The sequence below is a fragment of the Chrysemys picta genome, chromosome 10, assembly GCF_011386835.1.
Source record: "Chrysemys picta bellii isolate R12L10 chromosome 10, ASM1138683v2, whole genome shotgun sequence".
Classification (NCBI taxonomy): domain Eukaryota; kingdom Metazoa; phylum Chordata; order Testudines; family Emydidae; genus Chrysemys; species Chrysemys picta.
The window spans coordinates 85,255,929-85,278,017 of NC_088800.1; the positions used below are offsets into that span (position 1 = coordinate 85,255,929).

Sequence of the window (22,089 nt, forward strand, 5' to 3'; positions counted from 1 at the left end):
AGGCTGATTCTGTTCCTGAAGAACAGAGACCAGTGCTACAAAACCTGCCGTCCTGAACGGCAGTAACCAGGGCCCCTTTTATTGGACCTCTGTTAACAATATTTTGCACTTCTCCAGCACAGTCTGTTGGCGGATCTCAACGCGCTTTCTAGACTCTCTAAAGACTTGCAGTAGCTCAACCAGAAGTTACAGGCTGCTGCAGGAATCACTTGGTGAATTCTCTGGCCTGTTTTGTACAGGTCAGACTAGATCATCATAGTGGTCTCTTCTGGACTTAACAATCTATTAATCCAGCTTCACAGCCCCTGTGAGGTGGGTATTGTTATCCCCATTTTACACATGGAGAAACTGAGACCCAGAAAGGTGAGGTGACTCTCCCAAGGTCGCCTGGTGAGACTGTGGCAGAGCCAGGAGTAGACCCCATGAATCTGGTCTCCTTTGTGCCTTAGCCACAAGGCTGTCCTTGCCTGCTTTTGTACCAGTCAAGGATTGAATAAGCCATAGAGACTGAACTCCTCTCACAGTTGTAGAGAGACAGAGTCCCCTCCAGGGCAGAAGTTGTGACCCATTGACAGTGGAAGGAGGCTCACACTGCTGATGGCTGCGCTGTCTCTGTGCTCTGTGCATAGAATTGCAATTTCTAGGGCTGTCTCTGTTGCATACACACAGTTAAAGGCTGAGAGAAAGAGAGAGAGAAGGGTCTGCTGAGCCCTGACGTGCGACTCTGTCTTCGGGTGTCCAGAATTCTTTGTCAAGTAGAGAAGGTGTGATATCCTCAGAGACGTTCAAAATCCACAAAGCTGGCCTCCTGCTTGTTGTAACCAGTCTTTTTAGAGGGATGCCCTCCCTTGAATCCAAGAGCCAGTTCCCAACAGAAGGTGGCTTTTCAGCTTTCCATCAGACAATGTTTTTTGGCCTGGAAGTAAAACACAGACAACCCATTCTTACCGCAGCTTGGCAAAGTGGAAAAAGTTCAACCCATGACGGCAGATTCTATGTATCAGAGGGGTAGCCGTGTTAGTCTGGATCTGTAGAAAGCAACAGAGAGTCCTGTGGCACCTTTAAGACTAACAGATGTATGCATCCGATGAAGTGGGCATTCACCCACGAAAGCTCATGCTCCAATACATCTGTTAGTCTTAAAGGTGCCACAGGACTCTCTGTTGCTTTTGGCAGATTCTATGTGGATTAACTGACCACCCAACAATTGCCTCAGGGGATGAGGGAATGTGACAGAACCTGGGAGATACGTGTAGTTACCGATTCCCCATCAACTTGTCCCCCACTCCAAACACGTCCTTCCCTTTCCGTCTGCATTTGGCCCAGCATGCTCGACTGTTGGACCCGCTCACCATTTATTTCACGTTGTTGCCCTCTCTCTGCCCTGTAATATTCTTTCCTAGGCGCTGTGCAAATAAGCTAAAGAATGTGTAAGCCTCTTGTACAGACTTGCAGAAGTTTGTGATTTTTGTCATTAAAATACCTGCTATGAACTAAAGAAATTCTACGCCTCAGGGGCTCCCGCGAGATACAGTAAGAGACACTCCCCCACCCCCCATGTCCATCCTCGCCACCGTTAGCCAGTGCATGGAGCCAGCAAACAGCCCTGCTTGGTATGATTGCAACAGCATTGCATAGCATTAGAGACAACCCCAATGAAGCTGGGAGGGGGAGGAAGAAAGATACACATATGGGGCTTCTTAACTGGACTGTATGGACCATTGAGCACATAAGGTTGGGAGGTGGTTGCAGATTCCTTGGCAAGTACCAGACATTTTGCAGTATGAGGCGTCCCATCAACCAGGTCCTTCTTCTTAGGTGCAATTCTGTATCTAAGGAAATGCATTGGAGGGGTTCTGTCCCACCCCAGTGGAAGTCTCCACATCACAAAACCCATCACTGCCATCGTGCCTCTCAGCCTCCTATGGCCCAAACACGGAGCACAAGCTGGGGCGGAGACCCAGAAAGAGAAACAGAACTGCGTTCATGCAGGAGGATGGAAATGCTGAGGGATTCCTTCCCTTGGGTAAATGGCTCTTCCTAGGCCTGGCCTCCCCAGTGAAAGGGAGGGGACGCCAGGTTTGTGTGGCGCTCTGGGACCGAAACGAGGGACATCCCTGGAAATGAGCAGATTCCCCTTTCCCGCTGCCTTGTAGGCAGGTGCATGAGAGAGGCCAAAGGCTAGACTGGCCCTCGGGAACATGCTCCCCTCTTACACGGAGCCGCTCCTCCTGAGCTGGGTTGAGGCACCATGGCTTGGGAAGGGCAGTGTGGGAATTCTGACTCTGCGGAGAGGGTCGCAGTCCCGCAGACCCAGATTTCTTGTCTGGGTCACTTAGGCAGGAATTCTGGCACCTAGAAGTTCAGTGTGAGTACTTGAATCCAGCCCACCTCCCTCCCTGCGTCTGCTTACTGTCAGTCATGGGATTTAGTGAGAGGCGGGCCCTACAGCTTCCTCTTTTTTTTATTTTTCTCTTGGCAAAAACAGAGAAGCTGCTTTAAAAAATAAGCTGCATGGCAGAGGAGCTCTTCAGATCTCTGGATCTGGTCAGGCTGGCTCGCTGTCCTCCCGGGCCTGCCCCTTTCCTAAGGCATGACTCCCCCCCCCCCCCCCCCCCCCCCCCCCCCCAAGGCCTTTGCCACTAGCTATGGCCCCTGGCCACGTGAACGGTTGATACTTGCTTGGTTTTCTGGAGAAGGAGAAACCTCCCCTCCCCAACAGCAAGAATCTCAACTGCTTCCTGCTTGCCAAAACACCACACCAACTGCCGCACTTCCTGGGTGCCGAGCCCCTACCCAGCTCCCCTGTAACCACTCCTGCAGGGTGATTGCCCATTGAATCCTTGCCCTCTCTGCTGGGGCTTGTGCAATGCACAGGGACTCTGGGGGGCAGCGCAAATGCACCTGAGCCGAACCTAAATCACAGGGGGTGCTCAGCTGTCTGCACTAGGGCTGGCTTCCTGGCTGGGGTGGTGATGGGAATGGTTGGAAATGGGCACGGCGGTATCCTGGCCTGGGCAATGGGGAGGGGGCATGTGTTTGTATTAGCAGTTATTAATACAGTAGCACCAGAGGCCCATTGTGCTAGGCACTGTCAGCTACATAGGAAGAGATTGTGAACTCTGGGAGAAGGACTCTCTGAGCCGACTGGCCAGAGAGAGTCAGTGGTTTGCCCAAGGGCACGCAGAGAGTCGGTAGCAGAGCTGGGAATTGAGCCCTAGCCACAAGCCCATATTATTTATTCCCATTCTTTGTTCTCTACAAAGATAGTCCTGACCAATTGCCGGGCTCTTTGTGCTGGGCAGCATGGCTTTGACTCTGCTCAGCTCTGGATTGAAGCAGCGCCGAGCTGGTCTCGAGACCGCGCCAGTAACTCTTAACATCTCCTCCGGGATGTGGCATTTGAACGTGGCCAGTGCACTGCTTCCAAAGAAATGGAAAATATTATCCCCCGATGGCTTTTTAAAACAGTTTCTTGCTTTCTCAGACCACAGCCTGTTCCAAAAGTTTAGTTCTAGGGAACAATTCTTTTCCCAGGACTGAACTATTGTACTGTGAACATTGGACAGTTGTGCAACATGGAACCTAAAAACGGTACAGTGTGTCCTGTCAGGCGGGGCTGAGTGGTGTCCTTTTGGCTCACCAGCGGAATGTTTAACATAAAACATGGCCCGGCATGATTGTCATGCTTGTGAGGCCTGATCTACACTTAACAGTTCGGATGCCACAGCTACCTAGGTGAGGGGTGTGAAGAAACCAACCCCCTGACTGACACAGTTATGCCAACTTAACCCCAAGTGTAGATGCAGCTGTGTTAATCGGAGAGGCGGTGTTCCTGCACCGAGGGGAAGCCCTTTCCGCTGGTGCAGACTGCCTCTACGGGGACATAGCTTTGCCGGTGTAGTCTCGGGCGCGTAGAGAAATCTGTAAGCGCGAATTTAGACTCTGTTGTTGGGCGTGTGGTGGTAGCACGCGAGGCAGTCTGGGGCCGGGGCTGTCTCTGTGCTGGGTTTGTACAAAGAGTTTACATTGACCTAGTCCAGAGGCTGCATTCAGAGCCCTAGAAACTGAAGTCCTGAATGGAAGGAGCTGCGAGGGCAGGGGTCTGTCTAGTGCAGTCTCATCTTCAGTGGTTAGCGCCAGCTGCTTGGGGGAAATGGACCAGAAACACGGTGCTGGCCAAATATGCAACAGCTGGCCACAGCAGATGTTTCTCCCTATCTGTTAGTGTTGGCTCGTGCCCTGAAATAGGAGAGTTCGGCTCCCTGTTTAGTTTAATTGTTTTTGTCCTGTCTAGTTGAACTGCAGATGTTCTTCTCTGTACAAATGTCTGATCATGCACTGAATCCTCTTAAGCTCTTGGACTCTGTTGTCCAGTGGCAGTGAGTTCCAAAGGATAACTATGCCTTGTACAAACAGTTGGGTAAGCGTCTTGCCTTTCAAATTCAGCGGTCCCCTCTTTATCCACTGAGCAGATACAGGAATGCAAGCTTCTCTGCGTGGTCCATCCCCACAGCACCTCAGCCTTGACAAGGAAGGGGAAACTCAAGAGGGGAGCTCTGTCTGCTGGGCCCCGTGAATCCTTGTCTGCTTTCCTGAAATTGCTGTGATGTAAAACTGGACTGAGTGACCCCTATGGGTGTTCCATGGTATTGCTCTATAATGGCCCCACACACTGAAGTTTCCATCATTGGAGCAATTAACGTACAATACTGCAGGGTTTCTCTGTAGTCTGGGAAGCCTCCAAATAGCCATCAGATGGGTAACTAACGTTCTCCACAAGCCCTGGTCTGAATCTGAACTGGTGAGCTAGAGATGGCAGGCTCTGCATCTCATTCCCAGTGGCCTCAGACACCCAGTTCATGTCAGGCACTTGTGTTTCCTACTTAACGTGCGTCTGTTCCACACCAGTCAGTTGTTTTGAATAGAATTTGGGATGGGGGTCTTGTAGCAACTTGGTGTGCCTGTTTATACTGCGAGATTGTGGGCCTGGAAGATGTCACCTCCCCTAGGCCGAGAGAGGAAATGCTGCATTACTTTAGGTGAGGAGATTCAATATCATTGTGATCGTTCTGAACAGCGGGCTCGGAAATACCAGTTAGGGAGGACTCCCTCTTCATTTGCTCCACCCTCTCCCCATCTCGGTCACCAAAAGTGTTCCTGCATTTCTTTACATGAACCCGCCAAAGAAACAGCTCGGTGTCTGCTGGTTGTTGGCTGGGCTTTGCTGTTTAAACAAACACCCACACCTGTTACACACCCAGGCCTGACCTGCGCAGGGTGAGAACCACGCCCACGTGGAGTCCACTGAAGTCAGTGGCGTGCAGCTGAGCATCAGGGTCTGCTCACAAGAGTCTCATCCCAGGATTGAGACCCAGGACTCCTGGCCGACCCTACAATAACAAACCAGGACTCCAGCCCTACATTAAGAAACCTGGCTATTGTGTACTCTCGAGCCAAAACCATGAGGGCACTGCTGTGAGTTGTAAGCTCCCAAAGGGTTTGTTTGGGTCATACCTGTCAGAAATAATGATATGAAAAAGATGGACAAATACCTTCCTAACATTCTCTTTTTACTATGGAATTTGCTCAAACAATGAATTGGTTCCATGCCACTAAACATGTGATTCAGAGTGATGTGGCCAGGTTGCCAAGGGAACTGTGGCCAGCCCTTGTTTGGACATTAGGTGGCCTTGAAGGGAGGAAATGGGAGAATTGACCCTTCACCTATAAAAGCTCTTGGCTGTGATTGAATATGGAGTTTTTGCCACGTGCTAGAAAGGTGGCTTTGGAGGTTGTGACGGGACCCCTGGGGTGCAGCCTGGGACTGTGGGACCGCTGTGCCCCCTTAACTCTCCAGCCTGGGCTGTCTCTCCCAATGCTTTGCCAGTGCCAAGCAGCGAGCCCCTCCAGGCGTTGTGATCACTCAGCCACCAGCATGCAGAGACACACCCAGCTAAGGTGTGTGAATGCTCTCTTGAACTGTACATAGGGAAACACCAGCAAGCCTCCCAAGTCCTCCTCTGGAGCACGGCAAATGTATTAATTAGCTCACCACTTCATCAAAGGAAAGTGAACATGCACCAGCCTTTGAACCTGAGCAGGTTCCCCACACACGTCAGACAAACTCCCTGGCTAAGAGAAAACATTACAATAAGTGCCTTAGCTACAGAAAGATAGATTTTCAGTTATTATAAGTGGTAGGCATAAAAGGTCAGAGGTAGTTACCAAAGACAATAAAAGGTAAGCTCGGAGTCTAAATCCTAAACCTTATTTGAGTAACCAGTATTTGGATCAAGCAGTTTTTCTCACCCCACTGGATGTTGCAGGTAGGTTAGAGTCCTTAATACACAGGCTTCCCCTTTAAGCCTGGGACCAGTCTCCTCAGTTCAAAGTCTTTGTCTTCCCAGTGTTTTTGTTGCTTTCACCATAGGTGAGGGAGGAGAAAGGTAATTGCATGGTGCCACTGTCCCTTATTTTATAAGCTCAGTCCATGTATCTGGAAAATGCTAGTCCGGACATGTCCTGGTGGGCCTTGCTGAGTCACAGAGTTGAACGATTTAGGACTAGGAGGGACGTTCTTCTGACCTCCTCTGCCCCTGCAAAAATAACCAACCCTCCAACTTTTTGTTGTTCCGCCAGAGCAAACTTCCCATGACTAATAAATGCTGGTCTAGATTATGAGCTCAAACAAGAGCGCTCGCTACAATCGCTTCTCCAGTGGCGCAGCAAACATCACTACTTCTGAGAACACTAACGGGGTAAGGAGCAGAGCACGGGTGAGAAATGGGTGGGGGAAGGGGTATTTCTGGCTCTTACGCCCTCCTCTTTGTTTGGACAAAATAAAGATGATGAATGAAAATTTGGGGCTGCAACTGGGGCTGCGATCTCCACAAATAAAATCTTAGCAATTTTCTTGTATATTTTACCAACCTTGGCTGAGTAGCAACCCCCAGTCTGTGCCAGATCGACACGTAGTAACGTTAATTCTGCCTTCCTTTCAGACGAGAATGGAAACGACTTTTGGGCCTGCCTATTCCGCTGTGACCACCATCACGAAAGGTGAGCGTCTCGCTGCCACGGAAGGGCTGCTTGCTGCTCCGATTGAATTCTTCCTTCGCTGCACAGATTGCAGGGAACCAAAGCTAGTCACTGCGCATTCGCTGAGGGACAAGCAACAAGTCACGTGCGGCCCCAGCCCAGCATATTGTAGGGCTCTGATCACCAGGCAGGACAGAGATAAGTGTCCGTGGAGATGCTTTCCAATCAATCAGATTTCACAGTGCCGCGGGGAAGACCCTGCTATGTCCAGGACTGCACAGCAGTGTCCGTTATCTCCCCAGTTCCAGTTACGGTCCCCTCCGCGTGACCTGCCCAAGCGCTTGCTGTTCGGGCTGATGCTTTCCATCTTTGCTCTCTGCCCGAACGTGAATTACTTTGGACAGGTTGAGCAGAATCCCCTCAGGTTGTTTGGAGTTCAGCAAGGGGGGGACTGCACTTTTCCCATTTAAAAAAAAAAAAATCTTTGCCCTTTTTACTTCATTTAAAAAAAAAGTGTCCAGGATCCAAGAAAGGGAGTCCACAACCACCCAACCAAAAGTCCCCTTTAAGAAGGCCCCCAAGCCTACCCCAGCTGGCAGAATTCCTAGTTCTTACTGCTCTGGGAAGCAGGCAGGCTCTCTCCCTTTTCTGTGGGCATCAGGTTGGGGAAGGAGCAGCTTGCTGGAGCGCATCAGGCCCTTATCTCAGAGCCTTGAGTCAGAGCAACCAAACGTACCGTCAGCAAACAGACGTCTAGGCCAGGCTGGTGTCCAGGGGCCTGCAGCCCACAGCATCCAACATGACTTCTGGTCCCCAGAGTGCTCCGCTTCCCATCTCCTCTTTAAAAAGCCCAGAGCCAGGGCGGAGCAGGGTGCTCCTTGATTGCTCCCACGCTGTCTTGGCTGTAAGCGCCAGACTATCCCTTAAAGGGGTCGTACACCCCACCTCACAGGGCTCCAGCCAAACGGGGGAGGGGCATGGCATGAACATAGACCTCACAGAGGACCAGTGGCTTTGCTTGTCTTGACAGCATTGCTTTTGATTTAGCAAAGCTAAGACTCTCCTACAGGGGAAAATGACATCGTAAAAGGAACACTCACATTATAATGCATGGTCACAAAGGGGCGGAGTTAAGGTTATGGTTAAGGTTAACCTTCCTTGGAGGTTTTTAAGGCCCGGCTTGACAAAGCCCTAGCTGGGATGATTTAGCTGGGAATTGGTCCTGCTTTGAGCAGGGGGTTGGACTAGATGACCTCTTGAGGTCCCTTCCAACTCTGATATTCTATGATTCTATGATTATACTTGCGGCTGTACCTGTCGCATTTCCGGACTTTTGAGTAGTTACGTTTACAACCTTAGTGTAAATTAGTAACAAGCTGATCTTTATATGAACATCTCCACTTTGGCTATAGCAGCCTTCCCGGGCGCCCAAGGGATACCCAGACCTCCCCTGAGATAAACAATTTACAACGGGGGGAGACTCCCTTTCAGAATATTTTAAGCCTATAGCTCTAGCAGCATGTCCGTTTATTTTTCTTGCTGGGCCAGCTCCCCTCAAGGAAGCGCTGGTGATAAGGTATTGATGGCGCTGCCCTTCCTGGGGCCTCCAGGGGAGAGTGGGGAAATCCCTATTCCTTTTCTTTCGCTTCTCTTCGAGAGCCCTCGCTCCTTAAAGGTGCAGCGAAAAACCTGAAATGTTTCTTTTGCTTTAAAGCTGACGGGACCAATACCTTTAAGCAGCACCGTAGGACTCCCTCCTCATCCAGCACGCTCACCTACTCCCCGCGAGACGAGGACGATGGCATGGTACGTATTGCACAGGAGTGACCTTTCTGATCCCACTCGCAGGGAGTTACAAGAGAAGGGCATTGTCTGATTATCCCCTCTGAGAGCACACTGCCAGGCAAGTCTCGAGCAGGGCATGTGCAGTTCCTGGGCAGGACAGTAGCACAGCTAGACCTGTCTGGCTTTGCTTGGTTTAATGGAGATACCGAGTGGTGCGACGGGGACCTGTGGAATGGGCAGGTAAGTATCGCTGTCCCTGTTTGGTAGGCAGAGAGGTGACGGTGCTCGCTGACGGTCGATATCAGAGTCAGGATTAGACCTCCGCGTTCATGGCTGCCCCGTCTGGCGCTCGGACTGCGAGGCTGTGTGTCTGTCAGGCTCTAGCAGTTTGTCGCTGGGGTTAGATGTATGCGTGGGACTCTTCAGACTGCAGCCTGAGCTTTGGAGGCGATGGGCCTAATTTTTAAAAGCAGGTGCCAAAGTTGTGCTCCTAAATGTCCATGTAGACCAGCTGCAAAGCCCACAGGCCTGCTTGTGCACAGGCAGCAGGTCCCCGTGTGGGAACATTCTGCCCCCGAGAGTCACTTGTTACCCAGGGTGCAGAAGGGCTTGAAACAAAACTGTTTTTCAAGGTTTTGGGGTCCCAGTTGAGGCCTGCCAGTCTGAACCAGGCCCCTTTTCAATGCTGCCAGCAGCACCAGTTGGATAAGTAGCTACTTCCACAGAATCTTTTTCCTATTTGCACCTCTAGAGGGGGCCTCTCACCAGAGAATGAAAATCTGGAACCAGAATCAGAGCTAGACATGCCATGATTGTGCCAAAGGGCTGTGCTTCATATTCATCCCGTCCACTGGGGTCAGCCACGGATGAACCAGTGTGAAGTTCTTAAAGCAAAACATTCCCGAGTCTCCAGGTAGCCTCGCCTTCTCGTTTGTATCTGGCTGACTGATTCATCACACACATCTCTGAGTAACTTCCTCCTCGAGGATCAGGTGTTCTCACAGGGTTTGAGAGCAGTGTGGTTACGGGGCAGTTAAATCAAACTTAGATCGAGGGCTTTTTGAAACAGACAAACAAAACACCCACTTTAGTCCGAGTAGACTTTGTCAGACTTCGATAACGCTTGGTCCTGCCACCAGTGCAGGGGACTGGCCTAGGGGAGCGCTCGAGGTCCTGTCCAGTCCTGCGATTTTATGATTCTTCATTTCGATGCAGATAGTTATGGGCGGGATTTAGAGCTTGATTGTTCATGGTGCTGAGGATGCTGGTGCTGCTCCCCCAAAGTGCTAAGCACATGCTTAACTTGGAGCAGGAGAGGAGTCCCTTCAAGTTAAGCATGTGCTTCAATGTTGGGCTGGATCGGGGCCAGACTGATCAGCAATTTGCAAGATCAAGCCGCTAAACCGTCCCCTCCATTGTTGTGTCATTGCCTGAGTCATGGGCCAAGATGCTTTTCTGAAAACCTCCCCACCCTCTTGTCATTCAGTTAAAAAACCACCCCAGAGAATAGTTATTAATATGAGGCCAGATCCTCCTCTGGGTTAAATCTGCATAGGTCCCCTGGTTCCCTGGATCTGGTCCATTACACCTGCTACACTGCCCGGCTCTTGAATCCTACGTACCGAGCATTGATTTGACGCGTTCCTCTAACATCTAGTGCTTTAAAATCCTAGTAATACACAGAGGAAAAAGATCCCAGCTGGGATTTTCAGAGGAGACTAAGGGAGTTAGTTGCCTAGGTCCCCTTGCACGTAGGGCTCCAAACTCCAATCAAAAACAAAATAGATCTCTCGTAAGAGCTAGCCATGGTCCTCACCGAAATGTGCAACCCGTCTTCCCTACAGTGCTACACCTCAGTCAGCAAAAATAGCAAGAAACATAACGAACACAGGAAGCCACCCAGTTGGTGAAGAGCTCTGGACGAGGAGAATGGCAGAGCCACGGCTGCCTGAAACCCCAGACTGACTCGCTAACCCTTGGGGAAAAGCGTCCTTTCCCTTCCCGAGAAGGTGCCAGACTCTCGTCACCCATCACAGAGGCAGCTGGAGGCAAACCAGAGCTCTCTTGGGAATAGGATAGTTTTCTTTTAACTGCTGGTAACGAAACTGCTGTCTTCATGAGGGGCGATTACTGCTGGTTGCCCTGCTGGGTGATGACCAAAGGCTGTTTGGAAAACTGCACAGCATGTTCCTAGCCTTGTTTGGCCCTGCGGGAATGTGACGGGTACAAACTATGGGCCCGATTTTCATTTATACCACAGCTGCTCCACAGCACTCTAGCAGTGTGCGAAATGTACCCTCTGTTAAGGCTTCCTCACCCTCCCAGCACAGTGTGAGGTGGCCTTCGTGTAAATGCTAATGGCTAACGCAGAGTATGAGGAAACCCTTGACAATGGTGGGCCTATTGCTGCCCTGGGAGATGGATTCTCAGCTCCCACTGTGTTTGTTCGGGGTTTCACCGGTGTGCCTGAGGGTGGAATAATGCCTGTGAAATGTGCTAGGTTGTTAATTCTCCACCAAGGGAAGTTGTGGAAGCTCCATCGCTCGCGTTATCTGAAGATGGAATGGACAGAATTTTGGAGGATTTGGTGTGAAACAACCCAGCCTTGGCAGCACCTCTGCTAACAGACCTCGTCCCTCCCAAAGCTCTGGGAGAACCAATGTGCCAAATCGTCACTGCTGATGGGCAGCTGGTCACCAAGCTCCTGGGCCGGGCAGTCCCTAGGGGTCATCAACTTGCTCGTTAAAGCCTGGCTCTGTGTAGATCTCTCCCATGTGCTTCCAGGAGACAGACATTCCCGTTGTGTGGCACATGAAGCTCTTCTGTCGCCCTGGGCCCCGAATTGTTTTTGTTTTATTGCAGGAGCAGCTCGAGGCCCCACTGGAGCCCGGCCCCATGGTGCTCTGTGCTGCACACACACGTAGTGAAAGATATTCCTGCCCTGGGGCGCTCACAGTCGGAATAGCCCAGAGCAAGGGTGGGAGGAGAACCTGCCCGGGGTGGTGCAGCAGGGAATAACGCCCAGGTCTCCTGAATGTTAGGCCAGTGCTCCATGCTTTTGTATCGACAAAACCGAGGGCGATATTTACCTTCAGGGGGTCACCTCCCCAGACAGCCGATTTTGCTCACCGTCGTTTTCCTTTCAAAAATTCGAAGTTAACTCATCGATTTCTTGTTATTTCCATTTACACCACTGCCGAGCTGCCCAGACCCCAGCCCGGAGTCTTCCACTAGGAAAACTTTAGGTAGGGACATCATTACCCCACGTGCCCTCCTTCCCCCAATAAATCAGTGCAGGGCTAGTCTAGCCACACCCATCTAAATCTCAGACATGCAGAGTAGCACTGTTGACAGAACTGCCCCTTCTAGCGTGTGTGGTCTGACTACTGCAGTGACTTTCTTTGTTTAATAACGTTTTATTATCTTCCCACTGGTAGCACATTCATGGCTGAGTGCATCAAACTGAGGTAACCCATTGGAACCACTCAGCCTTGGGTTTATATATTTACCTAACAATACATTTGCCTGCTCTATTTAAAAGAACTCTGAGCTTTGGCTTTTACGCGGTGCAGTAACGATAAGAACTCGAATTCTAGTGTCATTAAGCTCCGGAGACCATAAAAGCAGAAGACCAGTTGGTCCTACTTGCTGGTCGTCTTCGGTCCAGTTCAGACCCTTTCCCATCCTGCAGTACGTGGTGTTGTGGCTTGGCCACTTGGCTTCTCAAATCCCAAAGCACTTGGTTTTCCCTGCACTTCCCTCGGAGAGCCCATTTAACAGCCTGCTACGTCTTGCTGGCAGAGATGTTCCCTGATGCTCAGCCTAAATTTTCTCCCACTTATTTTCCATTCGTACGCTCGTTGAGGCCCCTCTTAACCCATTCCTGTCTGTCCTGGGGCCTGAGCCTATAAACCCTGACGTGAGAATGCTTGTTGGGGTTACTCGTGAGTGAGGGCTTGTAGAATCAGTCTTTGGTGCAACCCCTGCTTGTCCCTTCTCAGTCATTGTTGAGCCAAGCTAGGCATGGGAATGTAGGTCTGGAAGAGACCTCGAGAGGTCATCTAATCCAGCCCCCTGTGCAGGGGCAGGACCAAGTAGCCTAAACCATCCCTGACAAGTGTTTATCCAGCCTGTTTTTTAAAACCTCTAGTGATGGGGATTCCACAACCTCCCTTGGAAGCCTAGACCAGTGCTTAACTATCCTGAGAATTTAAACGGTTTTAATTATAGCTAACCTAAATCTCCTTTGCTGCAGATTAAGCCCATTACTACTTGTCCGGCCTTCAGTGGCCGTGGAGAACTATCGATCACTCTTTATAACAGCCCTTAACAGATTTGAAGACCATTATCAGGTCCTCCCTCAGTCGTCTTTTCTCGAGACCAAACATGCCCAGTTATTTTAATCTTTCCTCACAGGTCAGGTTTTCTAAACATTTTAGCATTTTTGTTGCTCTCTTCTAGACTGTCTCCAATTTGACCACATCTTTCCTAAATAGTGGTGCCCAGAACTGGACACAGTACACAGCTGGGGTCTCACCAGTCTGAAGTAGACTAGGACATTTACCTCCCATGGCTTACATATGACACTCCTGTTAATACATCCCAGAGTATTAGCCTTTTTTGCAGCTGCATCACGTAGTTGACTCATGCAATTTGTGACCCACTATAACCCCCGGATCCTCTTCCACAGAAGTACTGCCTAACCAGTTAGTCCCCTTTTTGTAGTTGTGCGGTTAATTTTTTCCTTCCTAAATGTAGTACTTTGCACTTGTCTTTATTAAATTTTATCTTGTTAATTTCAAACCAGTTCTCTGATTTGTAACACTCATTTTGAATTTAAACCTGTTAGCCAAAGTGTTTGCAACCCCTCCCAGCTTGGTATCATCTGCAGATTTCATGAGCACACTCTCCACTTCATTATCCAAGTCATTACTGAAAATGTTGAATAGTGATGGACCCAGGACAGACCCCTGGGAGAACAACGCTAGATACAGCCTTGCAGTCTAACAGCTAACCATTGAGAACTGCTCTTTGAGTACCGTCTTTCAACCCGTTGGAGTAATTTCACCTCGACCAGATTTCCCTAGTTTGCATGCATAACACTTTGTCTTGCATTTGAAGAAGTGAGGTTCTTACCCACGAAAGCTTATGCTCCCAATACTTCTGTTAGTCTTAAAGGTGCCACAGGACCCCCTGTTGCTTTTTACAGATTCAGACTAACACGGCTACCCCTCTGATACTTTGTCTTTCCTCCATCAGTCCATCCCTCCTGCTCCCTGCAGGTTTTTCTTGCTTCTCTCCAAACTCTTTCCAGCTTGTCAGTATCGCTCTTGTACTGAGATGCCCCGCAATGGATGTACTACAGGCTGTTCATTCCCCCTCCCCCTTGCTGGACTGAAGAGTTTTCTCCATTGTTGCTTTAACGCTGAATTGGAAACACTAAGGGCCATGCTGATGGTTAATATTCCAGTGGCAACATCCCCTGCAAAGCCAATCCCAAAGAGCCCTGCAGCCAGAGCGACCTCCTTGATTGGTGCATGCAAAGCCCAGTGAGCTCTCCCCTCCCAAACAGGAAGCAACAAAGCCAGGCTGTTCTTGAATTGAATTGGAGGAAGTCTCCACGCTTACGCAAAGCAATTTGGCAGAAGTTAGATAGCAGTGAAACAACAAGTACTACTGCAGAGATTATAGAAACTGCAGAGCCTGGGAGCTGTCTCGGGGGCAGATTTACTAAGCTTTCTGTGAAGGATTCATTCTTAGCTACCGCACTACAGGGACGCGCAGTAAGTAACTGCACAAATGAACCGTGGCGTTTTAATGTGTCGGTGTACATTGGGCCTGAATGACCAGTGGCACCAAACCTGGTGGGGGAGTTAGGTGACCCATATTGTGTTGGCGATGTGATACCTACTACTTCAGTCCTGTTTTACACTTGGCCAGGCCAAGCAGCCTGGCGTGCAGGAAGATTTGGCAGAGCATGTGGGCCCCTGGAACTGCTAAGTTGCACGGAGGAGGATGGGAGAGGTGGGGTTACTTGTAATAACTGGGTTGTTTTTTGTCTTTAATATGGAAGCCTCCGATCAGTACCCCACGCCGTTCCGACTCCGCCATCTCCGTTCGCTCGTTACACTCTGAGTCCAACATGTCCTTGCGCTCGACGTTCTCGCTCCACGAGGAAGAGGAGGAACCAGTAGGTATTTTGATGTCTTCTTTAGAAACAAAATGAGGACATTCAGTATCAAAACAGCTTCTTTGTGTAACCTGCGGTGTGTCCATGCGGCCTTCAAATGGAAGAGCCCTTGTTTGGAGGGAATGTTGTCTAGTGGGTTGGTCAGGAGACTGGCAGTCAGGACTCCTGGGTTCCAATCCCAGCTCTGCCACTGGCTTGCTCTGTCATCTTGGACAAGTCACCTCATCTCGCTGTGCCTTAGTTTCCCCATTCGTAAAATGGGGGTTATGATAATCCTGACTGGAGAGCTGTGAGGTTTCACTGATTAACATCTGTGAAGTGCTTGGAGATCCTGGCTGTGATGAAGGGTGCTAGAGAGGGGAAAGGGCTATGTTATCATTCTATCTGCGGGTGGCAGTGCCTGTGTAGGTCATCGCTGTCTTAGGCCCCAGTCCTGCAGTTAGCTCTACGCTGAGTCCCATCGATTTCATTGCAGCTCCACTTGGGAACAGGGATCTACCTGTTTGGAGCTTAGTACGGGATCGGGGCCTTATTCTTAAAAGCGTTAACAAGAGCTGAGTCTGTGTCACAGAGACTGCATCCAGACTTAAACGTCCCCCAGGCCAGGCCACGTCTGGTTCAAGGGTCGAGCAAATGTGTGAGTGACTCATCCTTACCACAATCCATGGGGTGCTTGGGCTGAGTTTCACTCTTGGAGCGATGTATATTGAATCTTAAGTGACTGATCTGAAAGGTTAATACATACTTACCCCTTAGGCTGCTTTGAGCTTGGAGGGTGTACTCCATCGAGCCAGGGAATACTGCTTCTGAGCCCTGAACTTCCCGTCGAACTGGAAAACTTAAAGCAGAGCTCCTGGCCCATAGTGAGAGACGCCAAGTCCCGTGGATTGCATGAGGCAGAGAAATCTTTCCTTTAGGACACCTCAGATACACAGGGGGACGTATATATTGTTTCCAAATCACTTTTGAATGTCAGGCTTCAAATCAATAATCCAGGGGCCTTTTTACCCGGAAGGTTTAAGCTGTCACTCACTGCTTCAGGATGGCCATGGTTTGGCAAGGAACTCCTGCCGAGTTGAGCAGTCCCTAAGGCCTCAGACAGCCTTGTAAACTAGGGGCCAAATTCTCTGCTGGGCCAAACTGGTACAGCTCCACTTCAGTTTAAACTAGCTGACCCCACTAGGGTCCGGATCGTGCCGGATGCGAGTACTCCCGGTTCCCAGTGAACGGAGTGGTGGGTGAGGGCCCCCAGCCATTTCTAGGCTCGGCCCCCAGCAGCTGGCCTATCGAAATTAAACTTCAGCTGGAGATAAGGCAAGTTGAGTCCTGGCAGTTGGTTAGGAAGCTTTGTTCTCTTGGCTCCTTGGTAGCCTTGGGCTGCATTGCTGGTGTTTGGCATCACAGCCACAGAACCAGACCATCTGCACTACACACAAGGCCGTTTACGTCGACCCAACTTCAGAAGCATCTACACTGAAACGTTGCTCGCACTGATGGAACCGCCCCACTCTGCCGACTTCATAACTCCACCTCCCCGAGTGGCGCAGAGTCCGTGTCAGTGCGGTGTCAGTGTAGACACTGCGTTACGTACACCCGCTGTTACTGGCTCTCAGGAGTCCCCTCACAATGCCCCACTCTGACAGTACAATGGATACAAGCTCTTCTGGGGAAACCTTGCACCACCAACACAAGGACACCCGGAGCAATGTAACTACTGCGGCATCTGTATGCCAACCTAAGTCCGGTTGACTTAATAATTTTGTAGTGTAGACATGGCCTCAAAACTCTTACTGTACAAGCTGCTTCCTTACTCTCTGCTCCCTGCAGTGCGGGAAGGGGGTTGCGTTTGAATTGTAGAGAAGCTCCTGACTTCACTCTTGGTCTTTCTTTGTATTCAGGAGCCCTTGGTGTTTGCCGAACAGCCATCAGTCAAACTCTGCTGCCAGTTGTGTTGTAGTGTGTTTAAAGATCCAGTCATCACAACCTGTGGGGTAAGGAAGTCCTCTTTCCACATCACTACCATGGGCTTTGTGAATTAACAATGTGGCTAGCAGCTATGCCAGCTCGACTGGTGACCATTAGATCTTGCAAGCCAAGCTGGTCTGTGCCTAGATGAGGGGAGACCTGCCAGGAAAACCCACGGTGCTCCATGAAATGTGTTGATGATTAGTAGGTGGCTTTGTCACCTGAGAGTCTATTCTGAACCACTGCCCCACTGAGGTGGTAGGGGGCGCTGTGCTGCCAGCTGTGCTATCTGTCAAATGAGATTAAAGATGGTTAAAGATCCCATGACACTTTTCATATTGCATGTTCCAATCTTATTTCAGTTGGGTTTGTAACCCTTCCCTTCCAGTCCTGAAGAGCTTTGCTGTGCAGCGTTTCTGCAGTCTGCTGTGTTCCACCCCAGAGCTGGCTGCATTTTAGTGGTGAATAGAATGTGCCCTATCTACCAAGTGTGGTGTGAGGCTTAATTTAGTTAATGCTTTTAAAAGTCTCTAAGACCCTCAGATGAAAGGCACAGTGGAAGGGCAAAGTATTATTAATTACTTTTATATACTCCATTTTATTAGAATTTTAATGGTAGCTGTATATTATTCCCGCTTCTGTGCCACCTGCAAAAGGAATATGTCTTTACGGTAGTGTTGGGTGTATAATTCTCTAATGCTTGTAAAGTGCTGTTGGATCTATAACTAGAGAAGCACAAGGCAGGATGATTATTAAGGTAAGAGTGTTCGCTCTCGTTAGTTGAAGCTTGTTCCTTTTCAGCCAGCCAGAAAGCCTGCCTCTCTGTACACAATCCCCGTGTGACTGTTCCAGCCAGAAACCTTTCATGTAGACTCTGAGATTTACTGGTTAATATGGAAAATAACCCTCTGCAACAGGAAACCAACTGGTTTCATTTGCAGCTCTTGTTTGGCAGCTCCACAGGGAGCGCGCAGCTGTGTGAGGCAGGAAAGGGAGGCCACAGCAGAATTGCAGATAATGTATTGCTGTAATAATAACATTGCAATTCTCAAGTGACGGTGCCAAGTTGTGGCCTTGTCGCAGACTCCGGAGAACCTACTGAGTCAGATTAGAATCCTGCGAAACGCTGCGGAGTTCCTCTTTCTCTTTTTCTGTCTATGAGCTTTAGCCTGAGAGTGAGTGTGACGGGTTGAATCCCAGAAACCCCCTTGGGGCTGCCAACTGATGTGCCAAGGCTACATCTGCCCCTGCTTTCCTGTCCTAGCAGCTTAGGACTTCAGTGCCCTGCCTGGTTTGAGCCAGACGCGCTAGCCTGCTGCAAACCCAGACCCAGGTCTGAACCACGTCCCCTAACAGCTGTAGGCTTAACTGGAAGCAGCTCACAGAAGTGTTCCTGTCTTTAACACTCAGATGCCCAACTCCCAATGGGGTCCAAATCCCAACTAAATCCATTTTACCCTGTATAAAGCTTATACAAGGTAAACTCATAAATTGTTTGCCCTCTCTAACACTGATAGAGATGCACAGCTGTTTCCTCCCCCTCCCCAGGTATTAATACATACTCTGGGTTAATTCATAAGTAAAAAGTGATTTTATTAAATACAGAAAGTAGGATTTAAGTGGTTCCAAGTAGTGACAGACAGAACAAAGTGAATTACCAAGTGAAATAAAATAAAACACGCAAATCTAAACCTAATATAGTAATACAACTAAATACAGGTAAAATCTCACCCTGAGAGATGTTTCAATACGTTTCTTTTACAGACTGGATGCCTTCCTAGTCTGGGCACAATCCTTACCCCTGGTCCAGCCCTTGTCCCAGCTCAGGTGGTAGCTAGGGGATTCCTCATGATGGCTCCTCTCTCCCTCTTTGTTCTGTTCCACCCACTTATATACCTTTTGCATAAGGCGGGAATCCTTTGTCCCTCTGGGTTCCCACCCCTTCCTTCTCAATGGAAAAGCAGGTTAAAGATGGATTCCAGTTCAGGTGACATGATCACATGTCACTGCAAGACTTCATTACCCACTTGCCAGCACACAGGTATACAGGAAGACTTACAGGTAAAACAGGGCCATCTGCAGACAATTGTCCTGGTTAATGGGAGCCATCAAGATTCCAAACCACCATTAATGGCCCACACTTTGCATAATTACAATAGGCCCTCAGAGTTATATTTCATATTTCTAGTTTTAGAGACAAATGATACATTTATAGAAATCGGGTGATCACACTCAGTAGATCATAAGCTTTGTAATGATACTTTACAAGAGACCTTTTGCATGAAGCCTATTCCGGTTACCTCATATTCACACCATTAGCATATTTTCATAGTGAGTCGGTTGCTTTAGTTACTGCAGGTTTCTGTTGCACGAGGAGAAAGGTAGATGCTGAGGCTTTTAACCTGGCTGGTTACAAGCCACCTTCCCATTCTTCTACCTGCACAGCTGTGCTTGGGACAGACCTAAAAGCTCTCCGGGTGGGGGGGATGAATGCAGGCAATTTGCCAAGTAGCACAGTCCAAGGGGGAAAAAGCTAAACTGTATTTTTCACCTTTGGATGCTTCTTTCATAAATTGTTACTTGTGTCATTTCTGTTTTGTAATGGGGGTGGGTGGCAGGGAAACCCGGGTTGGTCTTTGTGAGTAGAGAAATCAGCCCAGAGGATTCAGAGAGGTGCAGAGCAAGTCCCACTGGATTCACTGCAGGTGCTCAGAACCTCTGAGGATCAGGCCCCTGGTGTGGTTTTTTTGGCTGCTTGAACTATATGGCTGTTTTCACACAGCTTCATTTCTCATGGTCTGTGTCTGGGTGGTCACAGGGGCGTGTGACGGTACCGAACAGGGAGCATATCTGCTGTGGCCCACAATCCACGGGGCTCTGGCCTCTGACAGTCTGACCCCCCACCCCCCGGATTACCTGTCTGATCGTGGGGAGTCTGACAGTGCTATTCCTCTTTGCCTCCACAGCACACGTTTTGCAGAAGATGTGCCTTAACATCTGGTAAGTACAGAACCCTCCTCGTGCAATGCTCCCCTCTCCCTCCCGCGTCTCTGGGCCGTTCAGCCTGGCAATCTGTTCCTCTCTTCCTCCCGGAGAAACTGAAGCGCATCAGCCTTAAAGTCGGCCAGAGTCTAGGATGGACCCCCCAAGCCTACCCCATGTGACCTGTTGTGCCTCGGATCAAGGCCCTGGGGCTCAGTGCGGAAGTACGTAGCTGTGAGCGTTCTTGCTGCGTTGGCATCCCCACTGAGCTCCCAACCCCCATTGCGGCACGGCTGGAGTGGATTCCCTAGGAGCAAAGTGTTCCCAAGTCCTGGTCAGGAATGTGGAGTGGTTAATCTCCAGGACAGTAAATGACCCAAGCACCAGCGGTGCCAGACTAGTGCTCCGTTCAGCCCCTCTGCTGGGGATAATTGACATGAGTTTTGACAGAGATGTCATGAATGCCTCCTTTCCTCCTATGGTTGTGTGCAGTGGTGTTGTAGCCGTGTGAATCCCAGGATATTAGAGAAGCAGGGTGGGGAAGCTCATGTCTTTTACTGGACCAACTTGTGTGGCTCGAAAGCTTGTCTCTCACCAACAGATGTTGGTCCAATAAGAGGTATTACCTCAGCCAACTTGTGTCTCCTTTCCTCCTGGCATCCTGTTCATGCCAGCTCTTCTAGCCGCTGATTTCCAGTCAATCCAAAAGTTAAGCAACGTGTCGCCTCTTTTCTTCAATAAACTCCGGTTCAGAAAGCCAGGAGAGGCTCTCTCGGAGATGGAGTAGCCAGCACCTCTCTCCTTTGCACACCGTGCTATTAAAACCCATCTTTCTCTCTGCGTGGCACATGAACACGAACGGCGCTGTTCCACCCCAGGCCCAGCCGTGCTGATAGCTGGCCTTTCCCCCTCTTCCAGGGAAGGCTCCCCGAGGGCTCATTCTGCCTACAGATGTTTGGCTTTCAAGTGAGAAGGCTCCCCCCATTGTCCTCGTTTGCTCCTTCCCACCCCCGGGCTCTGCAGCAGGGGGCTTCGTAGGTGTGATTTTGGCTCTTTGCTCTGGGGTTTGTCCAGCGAACAAGGTCACCAGAGCCGTGCGTGGGAAAGCATCTGTTCCCTTTTCATCAGAGCTGGGGTGCAGATGTTTGTATTCTGTGCACACAGAGAGCGAAAAGAAACCTCCCCTCACCGCCTCTGCCCGCTGAGACAGCAGAGAGGTGGCTGGAGCTGAGGTGGGAAAGACGCCTAGCACAAAGCAATCAGGTTTAAGGCTCTGTTGATTCAGTGACTTTGGACAACCACTCCCCCCTTCCTCTCCCCCCCCCCCCCAATAACTGGGATTTGTGCTCCGGAGTCACGGGGCTCTTTGCAGATCTCTCCCTCGAGCCCTGCATGTGCCCGGGGTTAGTGGTGATCACAGCCAGCCGTGCCCTAGGCTGTGTGACCGGCACTAGTGCAGCTGACGCCTGTTTGACACTTAAGCAAACGGCACCGGTGCAAATGGCTACACGAGAGGTTTCCCCGGTGAACATTACAGGCTTGCACTGATGCAGCTGTTCCAGGAGCTGGCTCTGAGGGCTGAAATCAGGGCTAACCCCCAGCATAGAGAAAAGAACCTGCACAAACACCACAGAAAACAGGCCTGCCGGGGGCCAGCTGCCCTCTGCTTGGAGTGTCGTAACTAACACCTCTCTCTCCCCTCTCCCTCCCTCTCAGAGAAGTGCCCAGTGGACAACGCCAAACTGACTGTGGTTGTTAACAATATTGCTGTGGCCGAGCAGATAGGGGAGCTGTTCATTCACTGTAAATATGGCTGCCGGCCCACCGCCAGCAGCAAGCCTGCTGCCTTCGAGGTGGACCCCCACGGATGCCCCTTTACCATTAAACTGAGCGCCCGGAAGTAAGTGCCTTGTGAGCAGAGGATGACCTCTCCGGGGCGGGGCCTCTAGTGCTGGTTTATTGCTCTGTGTTTGCAACGTTATACGGCTCCTTGCAACAGTTCTGCTCCCATGGTCCTTCTGTCCAGCCCTGTGCTGCTGGGAATGGGGTGGGTGCAGGAGGGGACACCCTCTCCTCTGTGTTAGTGAGGCGCTCGGAGACGCTGTGTGGCAGTAGCGGGGTCAGAA

The 22,089-nt window shown here is 50.2% G+C and overlaps 1 protein-coding gene across 7 annotated transcripts in view; it reads left to right on the forward strand.

Moving 5' to 3' along the window:
• TRAF7 (TNF receptor associated factor 7) overlaps window positions 1–22,089 on the forward strand; it is a 43,518-nt gene that overhangs the window by 9,276 nt on the left and 12,153 nt on the right. For 4 of the 7 annotated variants that reach the window (XM_024102263.3, XM_065560277.1, XM_005288936.5 and 1 more), the window contains exons 2-8: window positions 6,643–6,761; window positions 7,005–7,062; window positions 8,756–8,847; window positions 14,900–15,016; window positions 16,915–17,007; window positions 19,948–19,981; window positions 21,680–21,863. In XM_024102263.3, the coding sequence (XP_023958031.2) occupies window positions 6,681–6,761; window positions 7,005–7,062; window positions 8,756–8,847; window positions 14,900–15,016; window positions 16,915–17,007; window positions 19,948–19,981; window positions 21,680–21,863 (659 nt within the window). In that variant the 5' untranslated portion in view covers window positions 6,643–6,680. Of the gene's footprint in view, window positions 1–6,642; window positions 6,762–7,004; window positions 7,063–8,755; window positions 8,848–14,231; window positions 14,610–14,899; window positions 15,017–16,914; window positions 17,008–19,947; window positions 19,982–21,679; window positions 21,864–22,089 lie in introns of those variants that run through there. The other 3 variants (XM_065560279.1, XM_065560278.1, XM_008164785.3) reach the window with 2 other exon arrangements.